This window comes from Camarhynchus parvulus, chromosome 2, assembly GCF_901933205.1.
Source record: "Camarhynchus parvulus chromosome 2, STF_HiC, whole genome shotgun sequence".
In the NCBI taxonomy this organism is placed as follows: Eukaryota; Metazoa; Chordata; class Aves; order Passeriformes; family Thraupidae; genus Camarhynchus; species Camarhynchus parvulus.
The window spans coordinates 133,893,152-133,909,244 of NC_044572.1; the positions used below are offsets into that span (position 1 = coordinate 133,893,152).

A 16,093-nucleotide genomic window follows, 5' to 3' on the forward strand; every position below is an offset into this window, starting at 1 on the left:
TAAAAATGTGATTTCAAACAGGAAAAATTCAGAAGCATGAACACAAAGTCAGTCTATTCAAATTATTCTATATGTAGACTATGTCAGGTTTCACAGAAGATACTGGTTGCAAGTGCCTTTGCTCTTCCATGCTTCTTCTGTAACAAACAAAAACATGGAAGCACAGAAGAATATTTTGGCTTGACCACATGTTCAAACATGGTCTATTTGTTTGTTTCACACACTTCTGATTTCTTGAATTTGCAACATTTGCAATAAGTAATAAAAATCTATAAATCCCTGCTTCCAAACTGAGACAGCCCTGAGAGCAAAAGCATCCTTTGATACAAACAGACCTAACACAAGTGACATCCTAAATTCTGCAAAATGTGATCAAAAATGCTGTAGAATACTATGATGTTAAAAAGTCTTTATAAAACATAAGAATCTATTTAAATCAAACACACAGATGGATAAAAGTAGCCAATTTTATTCAAATAGCATAAGCTCTAACACATAATTACTTTTCTTAGAAAGGTTACATATTTATGTGCTTTTTAGACAAATCAACAGATTTGTTCCCACTGTAGAAGCATTTCAATAGAATCCAGAGTCTTGAGTAGCCCAGTTGGGTGCCTAAAAAATGAATAAAGATTAGAAGAAATTACTATATTACCTAATAATTACTGAAATGTATAACACATTAATTTAAACAGTGGGAATGTTGCTAATAATGAAGAATACCCTATCAGATTAAAGCCAAGTGTTCATATACTAGACACACATACTGTAATTGAGTTGTACAGCTAGAGCCCTCCAAGCTAGTAGTTTCAAAAAGGAGAAGTTCTGGAAGATCCCAATATAAATATAGGAATAATTTTTCAGCTATATTTTTAAAAGAAAGTAATGATACACAAGTTTCATACAACTTCCCATTAACAGAATAAAACAGTGCACCACTGCCTGTCCAACTTCCACCAGTATTTCAGCCAAGCACTGAGGAAGCACAATAAAACTTAAAATGTTTAAGCTCTTTCACTGTGTGGTTCTGATTTTTGTTTTGTTTTAAAGATGTATGGCTGGGCCTCAGAGCCACCCCCATTACAGTGCTGTTCTGCCTCAGAGCTTCTCATATTGTAATGTGGAGGGAAGCAAAACCAGATGATCTAGCCAACTTACTCATTTTTACTAGTTCTACTTAAACCTTTCAATGACTTAATTACATTTTCTAGAATTTCACTTAACAGATTTAACAGCTAGAGTTTTGCACAATTCTTCCTCCATATTCCAATCTTTAGCAACATTCATTCTCCTTTCAATACCACATATGCACCTACAATACTTTTGAGTACAACTCACTTGGAAAAGTATTATAACTACTTTCGTAAGTGTCACACCTCATAATCTGCCCTTTCCTGGTGGTGAAGGAGACCATTTAAAAGAGGCAGAGCAGCAAATGACAGAAACAGTTATGCAACAGAATAAAATCTAATCATGAAGAGAAAGGCTAAAAGAAATCAAGAACCACTGTCTTTGTGGTCACTATGTCTTTTCCAACATAATTCCTAGTATTAGAACTAGGAGTAGACACAACCTATGACTTAATTCGCCAGAAAAGAATTATACTTAAATTTATCTCTCTTTAAAAAAGACAGCGAGAATTCAGAAAAACAAAACTTATACTGACCTCAGATCTACCACTCTGATTCAGTTTCTTCTCAATGTTCATAGCCAACATTTGACTACGAAAAGACAAGCTTTTGGTCTTCTCAATCACTTGTTGGTATGGTGAAACTGCATTGTTGCCCATGACTACATGGCCCTAAAACCCAGCAAAGACAGAACAAATTTAACAATTGCTCAGCATGCAAGGATCTTTAATGCAATACTCTGCTTTCAGAACTTTCACAGGTCTTACAGAGAAGCACAAAACCCAGTAAATGAAATCCACTACAGTTTATCCAGGAACAGAAAGTTTTGATTTCTATTGTTTTTCTTTGCCCATGAAGTAAAAAAAAAATTAATGAAAAACTCAACAAATTCATTTGGATCTATCTGGCTTTAAAATGAAAGAGAGTAGGTTTAGATTAGATTACTGTGAGGGTGGAACAGAAAAACTGTGGGTGCTGCATCCCTGGAAGTGCTCAAGGCCAGGTTGGATGAGGCTCTGAGCAACCTGGTATAGTGGGAGGTGTCCCTGCAGAGGGGTTGTAACCAGACAGTCTTTAGGATGCTTCAACAAAAACCACTCCATGATTCTATGTACAGTCTTACCAGCTTTGAATCCAATTTGGCATCCAATCGTGCATTTCGGATCAGATTGACAATCCATCTTTCTGCTTCTTCAGGAGTCATATTCAGTTTATCTGCCAACATACTAAAAGATAAACAACCCATTAAATGGCAAAATAAAATCTCTGATGTTGGTAAACATAACAAGGGACTATGGAATACAAGTCAAACCAACACAACATATGGCACAGTCCAAGATTCAATAAATAATGCATAGCTGGGAAGCTTACTTTAATTGGACTGAAATGACCTTAAAAATGACATACATGCTCTCCTGCCCATCTCCCATCCCCACTGCAAATAAGAAATTCATATCCCAAAGTGTATACTTACTCATTCTGAACTACACCACACTGCTTTTAAATCTTTACCTGCAGATTTTTCCTATGTTCCTATTAAACCTTGTCTACACAAATATTCTTGGAAAAACTGTCATTTAAGTAATTTCACTATTAACATAAAACCACAACCACTATTATTAAAAAAAGAAAATCAACCTAACTGCTTTTACTCTCACTTAAATGAAATCAGCAGTCAAGAAAGTATAGGTTACCTAGTCAAAAAATTATTAGCAAGAAAACTTTGCTCCAAAGTTCAGGAACAAGACCCATGAGACAGAGCTTGGTATAGAAGATATGACAGATACACTATATTAAAACTTCTCACAACTTCAAGGAAGGAAGGTGGGGGAGAACAGAGAAAGGAAAATTCTTTATCAAACAAGCAGTCTTGTCCAGGAATAATTCCTCCTAACAGTGCTTCCTGTGGCTTTCCAGCTAACTCCTCCAGCTTCCTGCTGGCAGTTGGCTCATACAGGGCGTTAGTAACGCTCATTCTTCCATCAGTTTGCAGACTAAGGTAAGAAACATGAGGTAAAGCCTACAGGCATGACTAAAAAGCCAGCTGACTACGCTGAGTTGCACAAGAGGTCAATTTCTCACCATTTCACAGAATCTTACCTAAACATCTTTTTCTCCACCTGAAAAAGTGTGTTTTTCCTTGATGATTGTTTGCATCAAGTAAATACTTTATAAACTATCAACTGTTAGCTCATCTACCTGACTGGACTTCTACATACACTTCTTTATACAGTTGTCTCTCCAATATGGTTTTGATCGCTTACCTTTCTCCCAACTATAAAGGCAAATTCCTTTTTTTTCCACAGATAAACATGAAGTGAATAGAAAAAAAAACCCAAAGGAACTTAAAATACTGAACTTACACTGACTCACTTCAGCGAAATAAGACAACAAAAGGCTAACAAGTGTTTGAACTTGTCAAAGTAAGGGGAAGTAAAACCCAACCCCAGCTGCTACTGTTCCAGTAGACCTTTAATCTGAGTTTGAATGAGCAATTATAAAGGCAGAAGAGAGCAGAAGACATTAGGGATGGAAATTTTTGTGGAATTATAAGTCACCTGGGTAGAACATGAGACACTTTAATACAAAAAAAAGCACACTAATTTTATTACCCCAAATCAGTGATGTTAAGCATTTGACTTGAAACTAAAGAAATTTTAAACTGAAAGTACATGGGGGAGAGTATAATTCTCACATTTCTCTTTCAGAAACCTTAGTAAGATTTAGATTAAGTAAATTCCCTTCCAGATGACCACAAGAAAGGCTACTGCCACTACACTGGAGATTAAGTAACCCAGCTTTGGGATTACAGTGTGGAACCTCCATTCATGGAGATAGGAGGATTTACTTGTGGATTCCTGACTAAACAGCATAATGGAATACTGCCGTGGGACCTGCTCAGAGCTGCAATTGGGTTCACAGGAGATTAAACCAGATCACTTCCAATCTACAGCACCTACACTTTCCTTAACACAGTCCTCATGTAATTAGAGGGTAAGAGGGCACATATGTCTAGAGAATCATTCCAAGCCAGAAACTATGAAGTATTTTGCATTTGTTACTAGCAAATAATTTTACCTTGTTCTATTATATTTCATTATATATCTATTACATATTTCTACATTTTACTACTAGCTCAGCTGCTTGAGAAGTGGCTTTTTTTTCAACTAAAAAGTGTTTTGGAACAAACATACAATATATATGTAGCAACACAACAGAAGTAACGCTACACAAGTATTATTTTCCTGCACATGTATCTGGAAAACTTGAAAATCAGAGAATGAAAATGACAGAGTAAAAAGGATGTAAAATCTGTTTTATCTCATCTTGTAGCTTTGATACTTACACGGTGTTTAAATTTTAGTATAAAACAACTGATGTTCTTAGGTAGCAGGTATCTTTCACTGAATAAGGAAAAAATCTATTAAAAACCTAGAATTTTAACACATCTTTGACACAAGAGATGACCCTCCTCTAGCACTTCGGGCAACTGGATTCCCTCTTCAGAGTCTCTCCTTGCAGCCTACACTGAAGCAGCCAGGACCACGCAAAGTGCATGGATTTGTAACATAGAGGTATTTTCCTGGTAAAGTAACACACATGACCAAAAAAGTATTCTCTGTCTTTCCAGAGCAAATGCACAGAAGATCTATCCTGATTACAATTCTGTAACAAATACCACTATTCTCCCATCACAGTTAGAACATGTATTTAAAACTCTTGAGATATAAAATACAGCTTAGCCTCATTCAAGTTTGACAGCTGAAGTAATAGCAACATGTTTAGATTTACAAACATGTATTAACATCACTAATATTAAGGAAAGGATTCAACACAATTTGTATTATAAGTTACCACTGTTTATAAAGATTCCTGATATAATTCAATAAAAATGAAGTAAATTATAATGAAATACTATTAAAGAATGGTCTACCATTTCAAGTTAGAGTTAATTTCAAATGGCAGACTTTTAAATAATTTCTGTCCCCTAGTTTTAGAAGGAAATTCACTTATTTGGATCATGCTAGGGCTACTGTTATTAAAGTTTTCATTTACTTAAAAGGCAAGCTAACTGAATTTCCCACACGCTCATATACGAACAAGCCCATCTTATATAGTTTTCTTGTATGTGCAGTACAAAAGAAGAATGAAGCATATTCAGCTCTCCAATTAAATACAAGCATAGCAAACTAACTAAAACAGAATTAGCTTCATCTATTACTTCCAATAAACATGGTATTTCAAATAGCAAACCAATCACAAGGTGATTTAGGATGTGCAAACTTTAAGTTACAACTGTTAAGCAAATATAAATGTTTTCAAAATAATTCTGAATAGCTAAGCAGTACTCATCAAGCACTGTGTTACAATCATTTAGTTTTCTGCTCCAGGATTAGCAGTGGAAATCACTTGTGAACAAGAAAATGCAAGAACTACATCTCAGCCCAACATTCATTTCAACTGGCTAATTTCTTCAAAAACAACTCAAATACACAAAGAAACAATTATGTGCCTAATTTAATCAGTTCAAATATAATGATTGTTACAGCTTGCAAAGAAATTTAACGCTGATATCCATCATTAAACACACAATGACCTACTAAGAACCACCTCATTGCTGATGACTGATTTCATGTTCAATTAACTTAGGTGTATGTGGTAGAAATATCCCTGTCACTCTGAGATAAATGTCTCAACTCCAAATCTATCACTTGCCTCAGAACACATTATAATGCTTATAAAGAAAGGACACTGCTACCTATATTTAGGAATTACTCACACATAACAAGGACAGCCAACTACAATATTTTTTATCATACCTAGTCGAAATATCACACACAACACAAAAAATATGAACTATAAGTAATAAAAACTAAATAAATGGCAATTACCGACCACAAAATTTGATAAAGCTTGCAATTTTTGCCATAATGAATTACTGGTATGTTGCCCACAGTTTATCAGTATCTTTTGATACAAGACTTGAAAAATTCTTAACATACACACTGCAGAGTCTTTGCTCATTGACTGGAGTCAGGTAAGAGGAGACTTCTTAGAAAGCCATCTAGTCTCTAGTTAAAAAAGCTTAAACATCTAATTTCATTGAACACTTGTGCTTGAATATGTGCAGTATTCACACCACAAAAAAGATTTCTAAGAAAGAGCAAGACACTGTTGGGTTTTATATTCCCCAGAAACCCATCTTTTAAGACTACTGTACATACAGGGCTTTTTTTCTTTCTTTCCAAATACTCATTCAAACCCCCTTTATGTCTAAGCATGCAGTACTTCTGCTTAAAGTGATTTTAGACAAAGCATTACCCCTCTTATAAAAACAAATATTAAGTATGGAAAAGCTCTGCTCACAGAATGTAGTTCCATTTCCTATCAGGACTATATGCTTAAACCCAATACACTACAGCTGACTAAAATGCTCGAATTCACTGTTTCCCTTTTACATCAAAGCGACTATTTTAAGTTGATACAAAGGTTAAAAATTTTTCCAAAGGCAATGAAGACAAACGTCACCCAGTGACTAAAGATTAAAAGTATTAAGAATCAGTCCTTTTTCCAACTATACCTATTCATAAAAAAGCAATCTTTCAAAGAAGTTTGCAGTATTAAGGACAATTTTCTCTCAAATCCTTTCCTTTGAAATCAGGCAGTGTTAAATCCCTTTCCTCAGAGGACTAGATGCACTTATTTGCTCTGAATACAAGCTAGTAACAAGACTCCATTGAATTTGATCAATTCAACAGCCTTCATTTCTCCTGCCTCAAGGATCTCTGCACTGTTCTCTATCAGTGAGATTTTTATAGCATTCAGAGTTTTTCACTTCTTCCTTTTTAATTTAAGGATGCGGAAATATGGGAAATGTGGGCAAAGGCCAAGTGGAAAGACATCTCAAGCATACATAATATCTTCCCATTTAGTTTTTTTTTTAATATATATACAAGAGGCATCAGAGCTGATCCATTTGAAAAGCCTGCATTTATAAAATAAATCTGAATAACCAACAGACATATTTGCTCATAACAATTCTTACAGCTGAATCACTTGGTGTCACAGTGAATAAAATCCATTGTTTTCTATTTAATTAATGAAAAAGGCAATGTGATTCAATAAATTTCAAAGAACATACCTATAAGACACTCATGGGTATCTGTATCTACCAAATAAAAATAAATTTAAGCAGTTATTGTATTTGCAGTTTGTATTTACTTAATATTAACACTCTACCTCAACATGTGGAATTAAGGCCCAAATGAGGCACTGCCACCAGGACTTTGGTGACACTGGGTATGAAAGTTCCCATTAAATTCAGCAGAGATCCCACTTAAAATCATAGCAGTTTTAGCTTGAAAGTACTGCTTATCTGGCGGGGCTAGGGGCGGTAGAGAAGCGTTGTTTTGAAGTTAAACACAATAATTAAATTCTGAAGTATAATTAATTCAAGTACATCACATGAGAGTTATAAAACTAGAAAGAATACTATGCAAGTGAGATTTCAGTTAGGATTTTACCTGACAACTGAATACCTCCTGAAGTTTGCACTGTTTGTCAAACTGCCCTCCATGACTGATTTTCTGAACTGAGGAATGAAGACATTCTCTTACCCAATGCTGATGCACTGATGGATGCGACAGAAAGTTTCAAATATAAAGAGACGAGCATTCTCAATGAAGTCCTCAAGGCACGCCACTAAGAAGAAATCATTCACAAGCACCTGCAAGTGTCAGTAGAAAGGGAACACACGAGCAAAGTGTGAGTAGAAAGGTACTGGTAGACACTGCCAATAACTAAGAGCAGCCCACAGTATACCTAAAAACATTATTGCTATGCTCAAAGATGTGGCAAAAAAGCTATGGACAAACAATATTTTTCATTGTTTCACAGTTCAGCATCTTACTAAATTTAAATTGCATGCTAACGTGATCACTGAGGTCTGACTCAAGAAGAGAGTAAGGTTAAGGTCAAACTCTACTGCTGCCCTAACTACTGAAGCTCCTTTCAACACAAAATTTGACTCCCCACTCATCTTTCACAACAAAAGGCAATTCTGAGCTTTTCTTCAAGCATTTCTCAGACTTTAATGGAACACCTGAAGCCCAGCCAAATGCACGATTACCTATTTGCTTCTTCTCCTAGGACTTCTTAAACATAACATTATTATAACATTAAAGCTATATTCTTAACAGTAAGTCACATGTGTTACAAAATGAGTTGTTATAAAACCCAACACCACCCAATCATGAATTTAAGTTTATCAGAAAACACTGGCAATGTAATCAAACACCACTTCAAACAAATTAGCAGTCCATTGTCAATTTTAGAGAACTTTACTTAAAGGAAAAGGAGTCTTATAAACATTTTAAGTCTTACTGTTTCACACTCTCTCAGCTTCTTCTGCGCTCCATCAAAATCAAAGTTAACGTACAAGCATTCCACAAACTCTGTGATAGGGTCCCTGTATGTGTAGGACTCCTATAAAAAAATATTGGGAACAACATCAGAAATGAAGGCCACATGGGTCGCCCACGTATTCCTCATAGTCTTAAAAAAATTAATAGTGGAAACAAGCCCATATATCACCGTAAAAAAACCCTGAACTTCCAAATTCCTCTTATAAAAGCTACGTAAATGTGCTTCCTCCCAATAGTCTGGTAAAACAATCAGAGGTGTAGTTTCACCTTCAGCATTTAATGCTGGAGTCTTTGGGCTAGGAACTGTCACGAGATTAGAGCTATCTCTGTATCAAACCTCCAAATTTCATAAAATAAGATAGAATAGGCTTCCTAAATTCTGATTTCAAAGATGACTCCAACACTAAATCCTTCATACTTGAAATGGAATGATTATTTGATTTTCAGAGAAACATAGCTAACAAAAATGCTACTTTCTATATATACACTAATTACTTCAAATTATTTTGGCATTACAGAAGTTACTCAACTTTCTCAATTACCAGGGAAAGATAACGCTACATCTATATACAACTGGGTAAATTCAAGTGTAACAAACATCCCCTTAAGTGTTTCTAATGCATATTATAAAACAGCTTAAATCACTATGTTTCAGTATCTGCTTTAGCATACAGTAAAATCAACAGATTAAGGGAATTCCTAAGAGATATTTTTCTTTCTGGATCAGTTATTTTTTCCTTCCCCAAAGAACTGTACTTACAATCCCATTATTTAGATATAAGATTCAGTTCTATACATGATTTTTAAATCAGAATTGCACTTGTTAACCATTATTTGCAAAACGGTCTTAGAACGAGCATCTCTCAATTTCAATGAACAGACTGCACACCTATCAGTTCAATACTTGCAAAGATGTTGCAACTATAAACAATCTTTTACTGCTACTAAAGCAGCACCACAAGTTATTTCAAATCTATAACACCTCTACCACATCACTTAATATCATGAATCATACAGAGTTAGAGGAGTACTAAGAAATCTGATAGGCGATTTCAAAACCAAAGCCCAGGTTGGTATTTTCAAAACCCTAATGGTGTGCAAGATTAAACAAAAGCAAGAAATTGTAACATGTTACTTATTTCAAGTATTAGAAATTCATATTATATTAAAAGCTCAATGTTACAATCAGATTTTAGATAAAGACAAAATCTGAGTCACAAGACTTACCACTGATTTATTGCTTATGCTACCTTTTGTGAACACTAATGCTTAGAAACAGATTAGGTTGTAGCTAAAATGTGATCTTTGCATTGACTGTGCTTTGCACAGGTAGTTTCCCAAATGCTTGAAGTGGTTATAACTGACTGCTAGCCTATAATAACCAGGCTACTGGTTATTTACCAGGTACTGTCATATTTATATATATATATATATATATATATATACACAGAAATACAATGTTTATTACAACATTATCAAGTATTTGAAATGCATTGGTTTGTATACAAGTTGTTTGGTGATTTCAGATAAAAATCTGGGCCTTAAGCCCCTGTTGACTGCTACCAAACAACTCTTCTATTGCTCTTCTCTGTATCTCCATCCTCATGTCACTGTGACAACAGAACCATTTTCAAGAGAATGCATGTGAATTCAAATCAACACACACAATTCAAAGGTCTTGAAATGTAAGAAAGAACCCTTATTCATACAACAATTTACTGTACAGGTAGTTGAAAAAGAAGAATAGTCTCCAAAGCCATTTCACATCTCACTGAATTTTCAGTACTTAATAATATAGAAAGTAAGAACGGCATGCATACTCTACTGCATGTATGTGTACATGCAGTAGACATGTATATGAAAGGAGAAAAAAATTATTCCATCTTCCCACTGACTGATATGCATTTTACTTCAGTAAAAACTTTCACTGACAAAAAACAAGTATCAAAATACCTCAAATCCTAACCCAGATACATTACTAGAAGATGATTATAATGAAGTCTTCTTAAAAAAAGAGGCAAGAAATATCAGATACTCCAGTCCTTACCTGCTGAATAACCTTGACTAGATCTTTCAGCACTTGTCTACGTTTACGAACATCCTTATTTGTTATGACTGCAGTAGTCAAATATCTGAGGATATGTGGGCACATTGTCTGAATTGCATTCAGATACCTAGAAAGAAAAAAACAGGTAAGATTCAGAACTCTAAGGTATACTGAAGTTTGCTGATGACACTAAAATGGGAGGAGCTCTTAACTACTCAGAGGCAGAGAGGCCCTGCAGAGAGAGCCTGACAAAGAAGTCAGAGGGCTGGACAATCACCAACTGTATTAGGCGTAACAAGGGCAAGTGTCAGATTCTGCATCTGGAACAGGGCAAGTCTGGATCTATGTACAGACTGGGGATTCAGAGGCTGGAGAGCAGAAAGGGATTTGGGGCTCAGGGTCAACAACAAGCTGAAAGTGAATCACAGTGTGTCCTGGCCGGTGGAGGGCCAACTGCATCTTGGTGGACATCAGGCACAGAATCACCAACTGGGCAAGGGAGGGGATTGTCCTGTTCTGCTCTGCACTGGGGCAGCCTCACTTTGGTATGGGGGCGCAGTTTTGGGTGCCACAACATAAGAAAAGTATCAAGCTATCAGAGAGCATGCAAAGGAGAGCAACAAATACCCTAGATCTACATGTAAGTCAATCCTCTCACAAATAGATAGTGTTTCAATCTTCATTTTTAGTCTGGGATTTCCCAATAATCTTTTGAAATAGCTTTCTACAATCAGAATAGAACAATACCTTCACCCTGCAGCCCTAAGCTCAGCAAGCTTGCATATTTATCATTTGCCTTCAATGTGATTTCAAGACCCCGCAAGATGGTTCAACACAACTTACTGTGGCTGATAGAGAAAAAGGTCAATGATGTTGTCTCTCCCTTTAGGATGATTAAAAAACACAAACAAAGACCAGTGGATGAGCCATGTTCTTTGCTGAAGAGATTGCAGTGGAGAGCTGACAGACTAGGAGAAAATGTAACAGTGGTTCAAGTCAAACACAACACAAAGTTTGCTTGAATACTAATCCATGGAAACCTGTAATTGCCCAAAATTTTTTAATTTTGCATCAGCTCTTTATAACTGTCATCACTGTCAGGCTGAGTTTGACCTCCAGCTTTTTTTTCATCTCAATGATAAATCTACTGAAAGTTATAAGCAGGATAAATTTTCCAATATTATATTCCAAATTGTTTCTTGAATTTGCATTTTTTATGGTAAGAGCAGAGATTTTAGCTCTTGAAGACCACCATACCAACCTAAGTTACTTCCCTTCTTAATTCCGAATTCCTTTTATTTCCTCTTCAGATGTCATCTGAGTAACTACTTGGCATTTTCATCTTTTCTGTTTTACTTCCTTTCTAAGGATTTTTTTTTGCCATAAACCCTTAGACAATGATGAAACTTTATAATCACTTTCAGCCAAAAAAAAGTAATTATCTTTATTTAAACCTGCTCATAATGGACATACAAGGGTTCAGCTCCAAGTACCTGTATTAGCTCCAAATTTCAACAGCGCTTCAAACAGACTGCAAAACAACACACTGAGGATGAACTGACATGGCAAGTAATCCTCTCTCTAAAGAGCACTGCTCTGATTCAATCCTAAAAATGTTTCCTTACTTCTTCACTAGCATCCTTTGACTTTCCCACTGCCAATAAGAAAGTATCAAGTGAAAAGGTGGTAATCTACTCCAAAATAAGACTGCAAGCGATTTCTAATAAAACTTGAGTACTAACACCTCTAACCTCTCACTTTATTAAGATGTCCAAGTTTTTACTTACATTATTATCTATTGTCTCCTTCAGTCTTGTGAGATCTTCCATGGCTGCATCCCAATTCTGCATCAGGATTTCAGATGCCAGTTTCCCCCAAAGAGAACTCAAAGCATTTCTGTCTGTTGCTGGAACCTATGCTCAACAACAGCAACAAAGTCACACTCTTAGTATTTTAAATTATTGTTAAAAATGATTATTTACTTTTAAAATTACAAGCAGTATTTTTCATTTACAAGATACCAATTTTGCACAGTCCTAACTCTCCAAATTAAGTAGGGTTTTTTTTTTCAGAGAAACAGTTAGGACACAGAAAGAAAACAAACCAGTAGTAAAATTTCTTAACCAGAAACTAGGAAATCCTGTCAAAAAAAGACAAAGATCCGTGCTGCTGCAGTTTAAGTTAAAAAAAAATTAAAAATGGCTGAGCACCAGATGACACACTGGCTCCAAATTTATTTTGGGCTTTCTTTTTTTGTTTCACCATTCAACAAATGCTTCTAAACTAATAAAACAAGGTTATTACTAGGCAGGTTCCTAAAGAACTCATAATAGTAGATAACCACCTTCAAAAAGCTAGCATTCCAAACTCTTCCTGCTAATGCCTTGTCCAGAAGTGTACTCATTACAGCAACATCCAGTGGAACTGCAACTTGGCAGCACTGAACCGGCTCCCTGGAATGGCAGTCCTGAGCTCAAGCTGTGTTAGTTTTACACAGGAATGAGTCGCACTACATCATTCACAATGTCAAATTCTGCTCTTCGACTGGTTACAATAGTTCTTTCACAGACTATGTTTCATCACACAGGGCTTTGGAACAAATCTTCTCCCACCAGAATCAGTAACAAAAGTTTTATACTAAGCTATTATCAGCACAAAATCAGTACTCCATTTTTTGAGGTTACTGACACACAAGAACATAATGCTATGCCCAGAAAAAAGGCATGAAGAATTAAGGATAGTTGCCCACAAACCTACTTCCCCTGTTGGCAAATAAAAAGAACCTGTAACACTGAAAGTCACCTTCAGCATCAAAATTTAGAGTTATAATTCAACTCATTCATAATTTAAGCCCCGTTCTGATTAAAGATAAATTGGGAAATGTATCTTCTTTAATTACAGTCAATTACAGAAATTTTTGTGGTTTACTCTAACAGTATTTCAGAGAGTTAAGATTACTTTTAGATGGGAATACAAACTAGCAAGGAAAAGTATCAAGGTATGAAACACTACATGTTTTCAACAACCACCGCACAAATCTATGAGATACTGACTTATGAGCAGTGTATCTTCCAGGCAACCCACGTGCCAGTTTAGTAGTGTCCTGGGTTGACTATATGATGCTTTTATCCCCAAATCGTCTCATTGGTTTATGCTGAATAATAATAAGTTTTGCACCTTTAAGACTTGTTGCAGAGAGTGAAAGGGGGGAGAGAAGAATCGCACAGTTCTTTTTTTTCTTCGCTCAGACATTGCACGTACTCCCCCGCATTCCTCCTCCAGGACTGTGTTGTCTGCGGACAGACAGACGGCAGGACAGAGAGCTCTCCTTTTGCTTTTGGTTAGTTTTAGCTGGCTGAGGCAAAGAAGAGTCCCTGGACTGTGGTTTTTTCTTTTCCTTTTCTTTGGACCTCTTGGAACCTGCTCTGGACTGAACACCCAGGGAAGCACCGGCAGCTCACACCTGTGGCCACCGGGCCAGGCCGGGCCTGGCCTGTGAGAATTCCAGCACCAGAAGGACTGATAAGAGACTGAGTGAGCTGGGCTGCAACCGGGGGGGGGTTTTCTCAATTGGTCATCTCTTTTAGAGCGGCAAGGGGTTTTATTGTTTTAATATTGTTAGGTTCTATTGTTTAATAAACAGCTTTTTTCCACTTTTCTTCAAGGAGGTATTTTCTCCCGGACTGGTTGTGGGGGGGGGGGGCCGATTGAATTTATCCTCCTACTAGAGCCCCTCTGGGGACTCTCTCTCTCTCTCTCCCAAAATTTTGCTCTAAACCAAGACAGATACACTTCTTGGCGCCCAACTCGTGGCCAGAGAAAGTGGAAAAAAGCTTATTGTGTGCGTTGGTTGTGCTCACTAGCTAGTGAGTTAAAGCAGTCAATAGCCATGCTGCTGGAATTCGTAACATCTCTTGCGGTGGAGACCTTCATGTGGTTCTGGTCTCTAGACCTTTCTGAGGTTTCGATACCATTCTGGTCACTCGGATTATTGTCCATAATACGTAATTCTTACGGTAGACGGGCACGGATTGGAGTAGCTCTTGTGCTGGCCTTGGTGATAATGATTTATAGGGCATTTATAAAGATGCTGGCGTCTGTTTACGATATGTTTCGTCCTACCCTGCCTCCCAGTTCCAGTAGTATGTTTTGGGAATTTATTAGTAATTGCACCGAGTTTGTTAGAGGAGGAGCTGAGAATAAGGCTTTCCAGCCTTTCTTTTCCTTCTTCTCCTTTGAAGCTGTTATGTCACTGTTTGAGAATGTTCAGTTTCCCCTGAATGTTAAAGAGACCATCTTTCTGGTATTTAATCTGGTAGGCTTCCTCTATATAGTCTGGAGCTTCTCTAAAATGAAAGCTGAGATATCCAGAAGAGTTGGTGAGACCCCTGACTCAGAAGCAGATGCAGGCGTGGAAAATCCTGAGTGGTGTGGAGAATGGGAAAATATAGGCCAAACCCTGAAGGAATTTTCTGATCCTCTAGGCTGGGATTTTCCACGGGAACAAATTCAGAACCCAGCTGAGGTGGGGAAATACCTAAAGGAGAAGTGCCATGACGATTCGAACGAGAAAGGCTAATTGCAATAAGCTGGGCCCTGGCCTATGCTTATCGCACTCTGTTAGATACTGTAGGGCAGCAGACAGAAGCAGGGGGGCAGGGAGATAAATCAGCTATCCCAGTCAGTCAGGCTGCAGCCAGCACGCCAGGCTCGAAGCCAGCTGCCAAACCAGATAGTGAGCCAAAGCCAGCAGCCAAACCAATGGCTGTTGCTACCAGTACTAGAAGTGGGAAATGCACGGACAAAACCAACCGACCAGCAGATGATGAGGATGATGATACAGGAGAAGGAACCTCAACACCTCCCGACATAAAATCAGGAGTCAAAGCAGCAGGTGCAAGATCTGATGCAAATATTGAGTCCTTTTCCCTGAAGGACCTTCGTGGACTACGGAAGGATTACACCCGACGACCTGATGAATCCATAATTAGTTGGTTAGTCCGTCTCTGGGATGCTGCAGGTGAGGCCACAATTCTAGACGGCACTGAAGCGAGGCATTTGGGATCCCTGTCACAGGACCCTGTCATCGACCAAGGAATGATGAGGGGGGCTAATCCACAGAGCCTCTGGGCACGGGTCTTGGAAAGTGTTGCACAAAGATACCTGTGTGCAGATGATCTTTATATGCAACAAACACAGTGGAAGACCATAGAGCAAGGGATCCAACGCCTAAGAGAAATGGCAGTGGCAGAGATTATCTTCTCAGATGATGTAACAACTAGGAACCCAGACTTGGTACCATGCACGTCTGTGATGTGGCGAAAACTTGTGCGACTTGGGCCACATGAATATGCTTCTGCCTTAGCCATAATGAAGAGGGATGAGAGGGATGAGACTGTACTGGATATGGCAAGGAAGCTCCGAGCATATGCAGACGCTGTGCATGGCCCAACACATGCCAGAATCTCAGCAGTAGAATCACGTCTGCAGAA

General features: G+C 37.4%; 1 protein-coding gene across 1 annotated transcript in view; it reads right to left on the minus strand.

Annotated features, from left to right (window-relative positions):
- Positions 1–451: 451 nt before the first annotated feature.
- The window catches only part of EIF3E (eukaryotic translation initiation factor 3 subunit E), a 29,669-nt gene continuing 14,027 nt past the window's right edge, over positions 452–16,093 (minus strand). The window contains exons 6-13 of the mRNA XM_030967011.1: positions 12,389–12,514; positions 11,445–11,569; positions 10,602–10,728; positions 8,514–8,615; positions 7,748–7,857; positions 2,254–2,356; positions 1,667–1,801; positions 452–615 (exon numbers count right to left, since the gene is read on the minus strand). Coding sequence (XP_030822871.1) covers positions 577–615; positions 1,667–1,801; positions 2,254–2,356; positions 7,748–7,857; positions 8,514–8,615; positions 10,602–10,728; positions 11,445–11,569; positions 12,389–12,514 — 867 coding nt within the window. The 3' untranslated portion in view covers positions 452–576. The remainder of the gene's footprint in view (positions 616–1,666; positions 1,802–2,253; positions 2,357–7,747; positions 7,858–8,513; positions 8,616–10,601; positions 10,729–11,444; positions 11,570–12,388; positions 12,515–16,093) is intronic.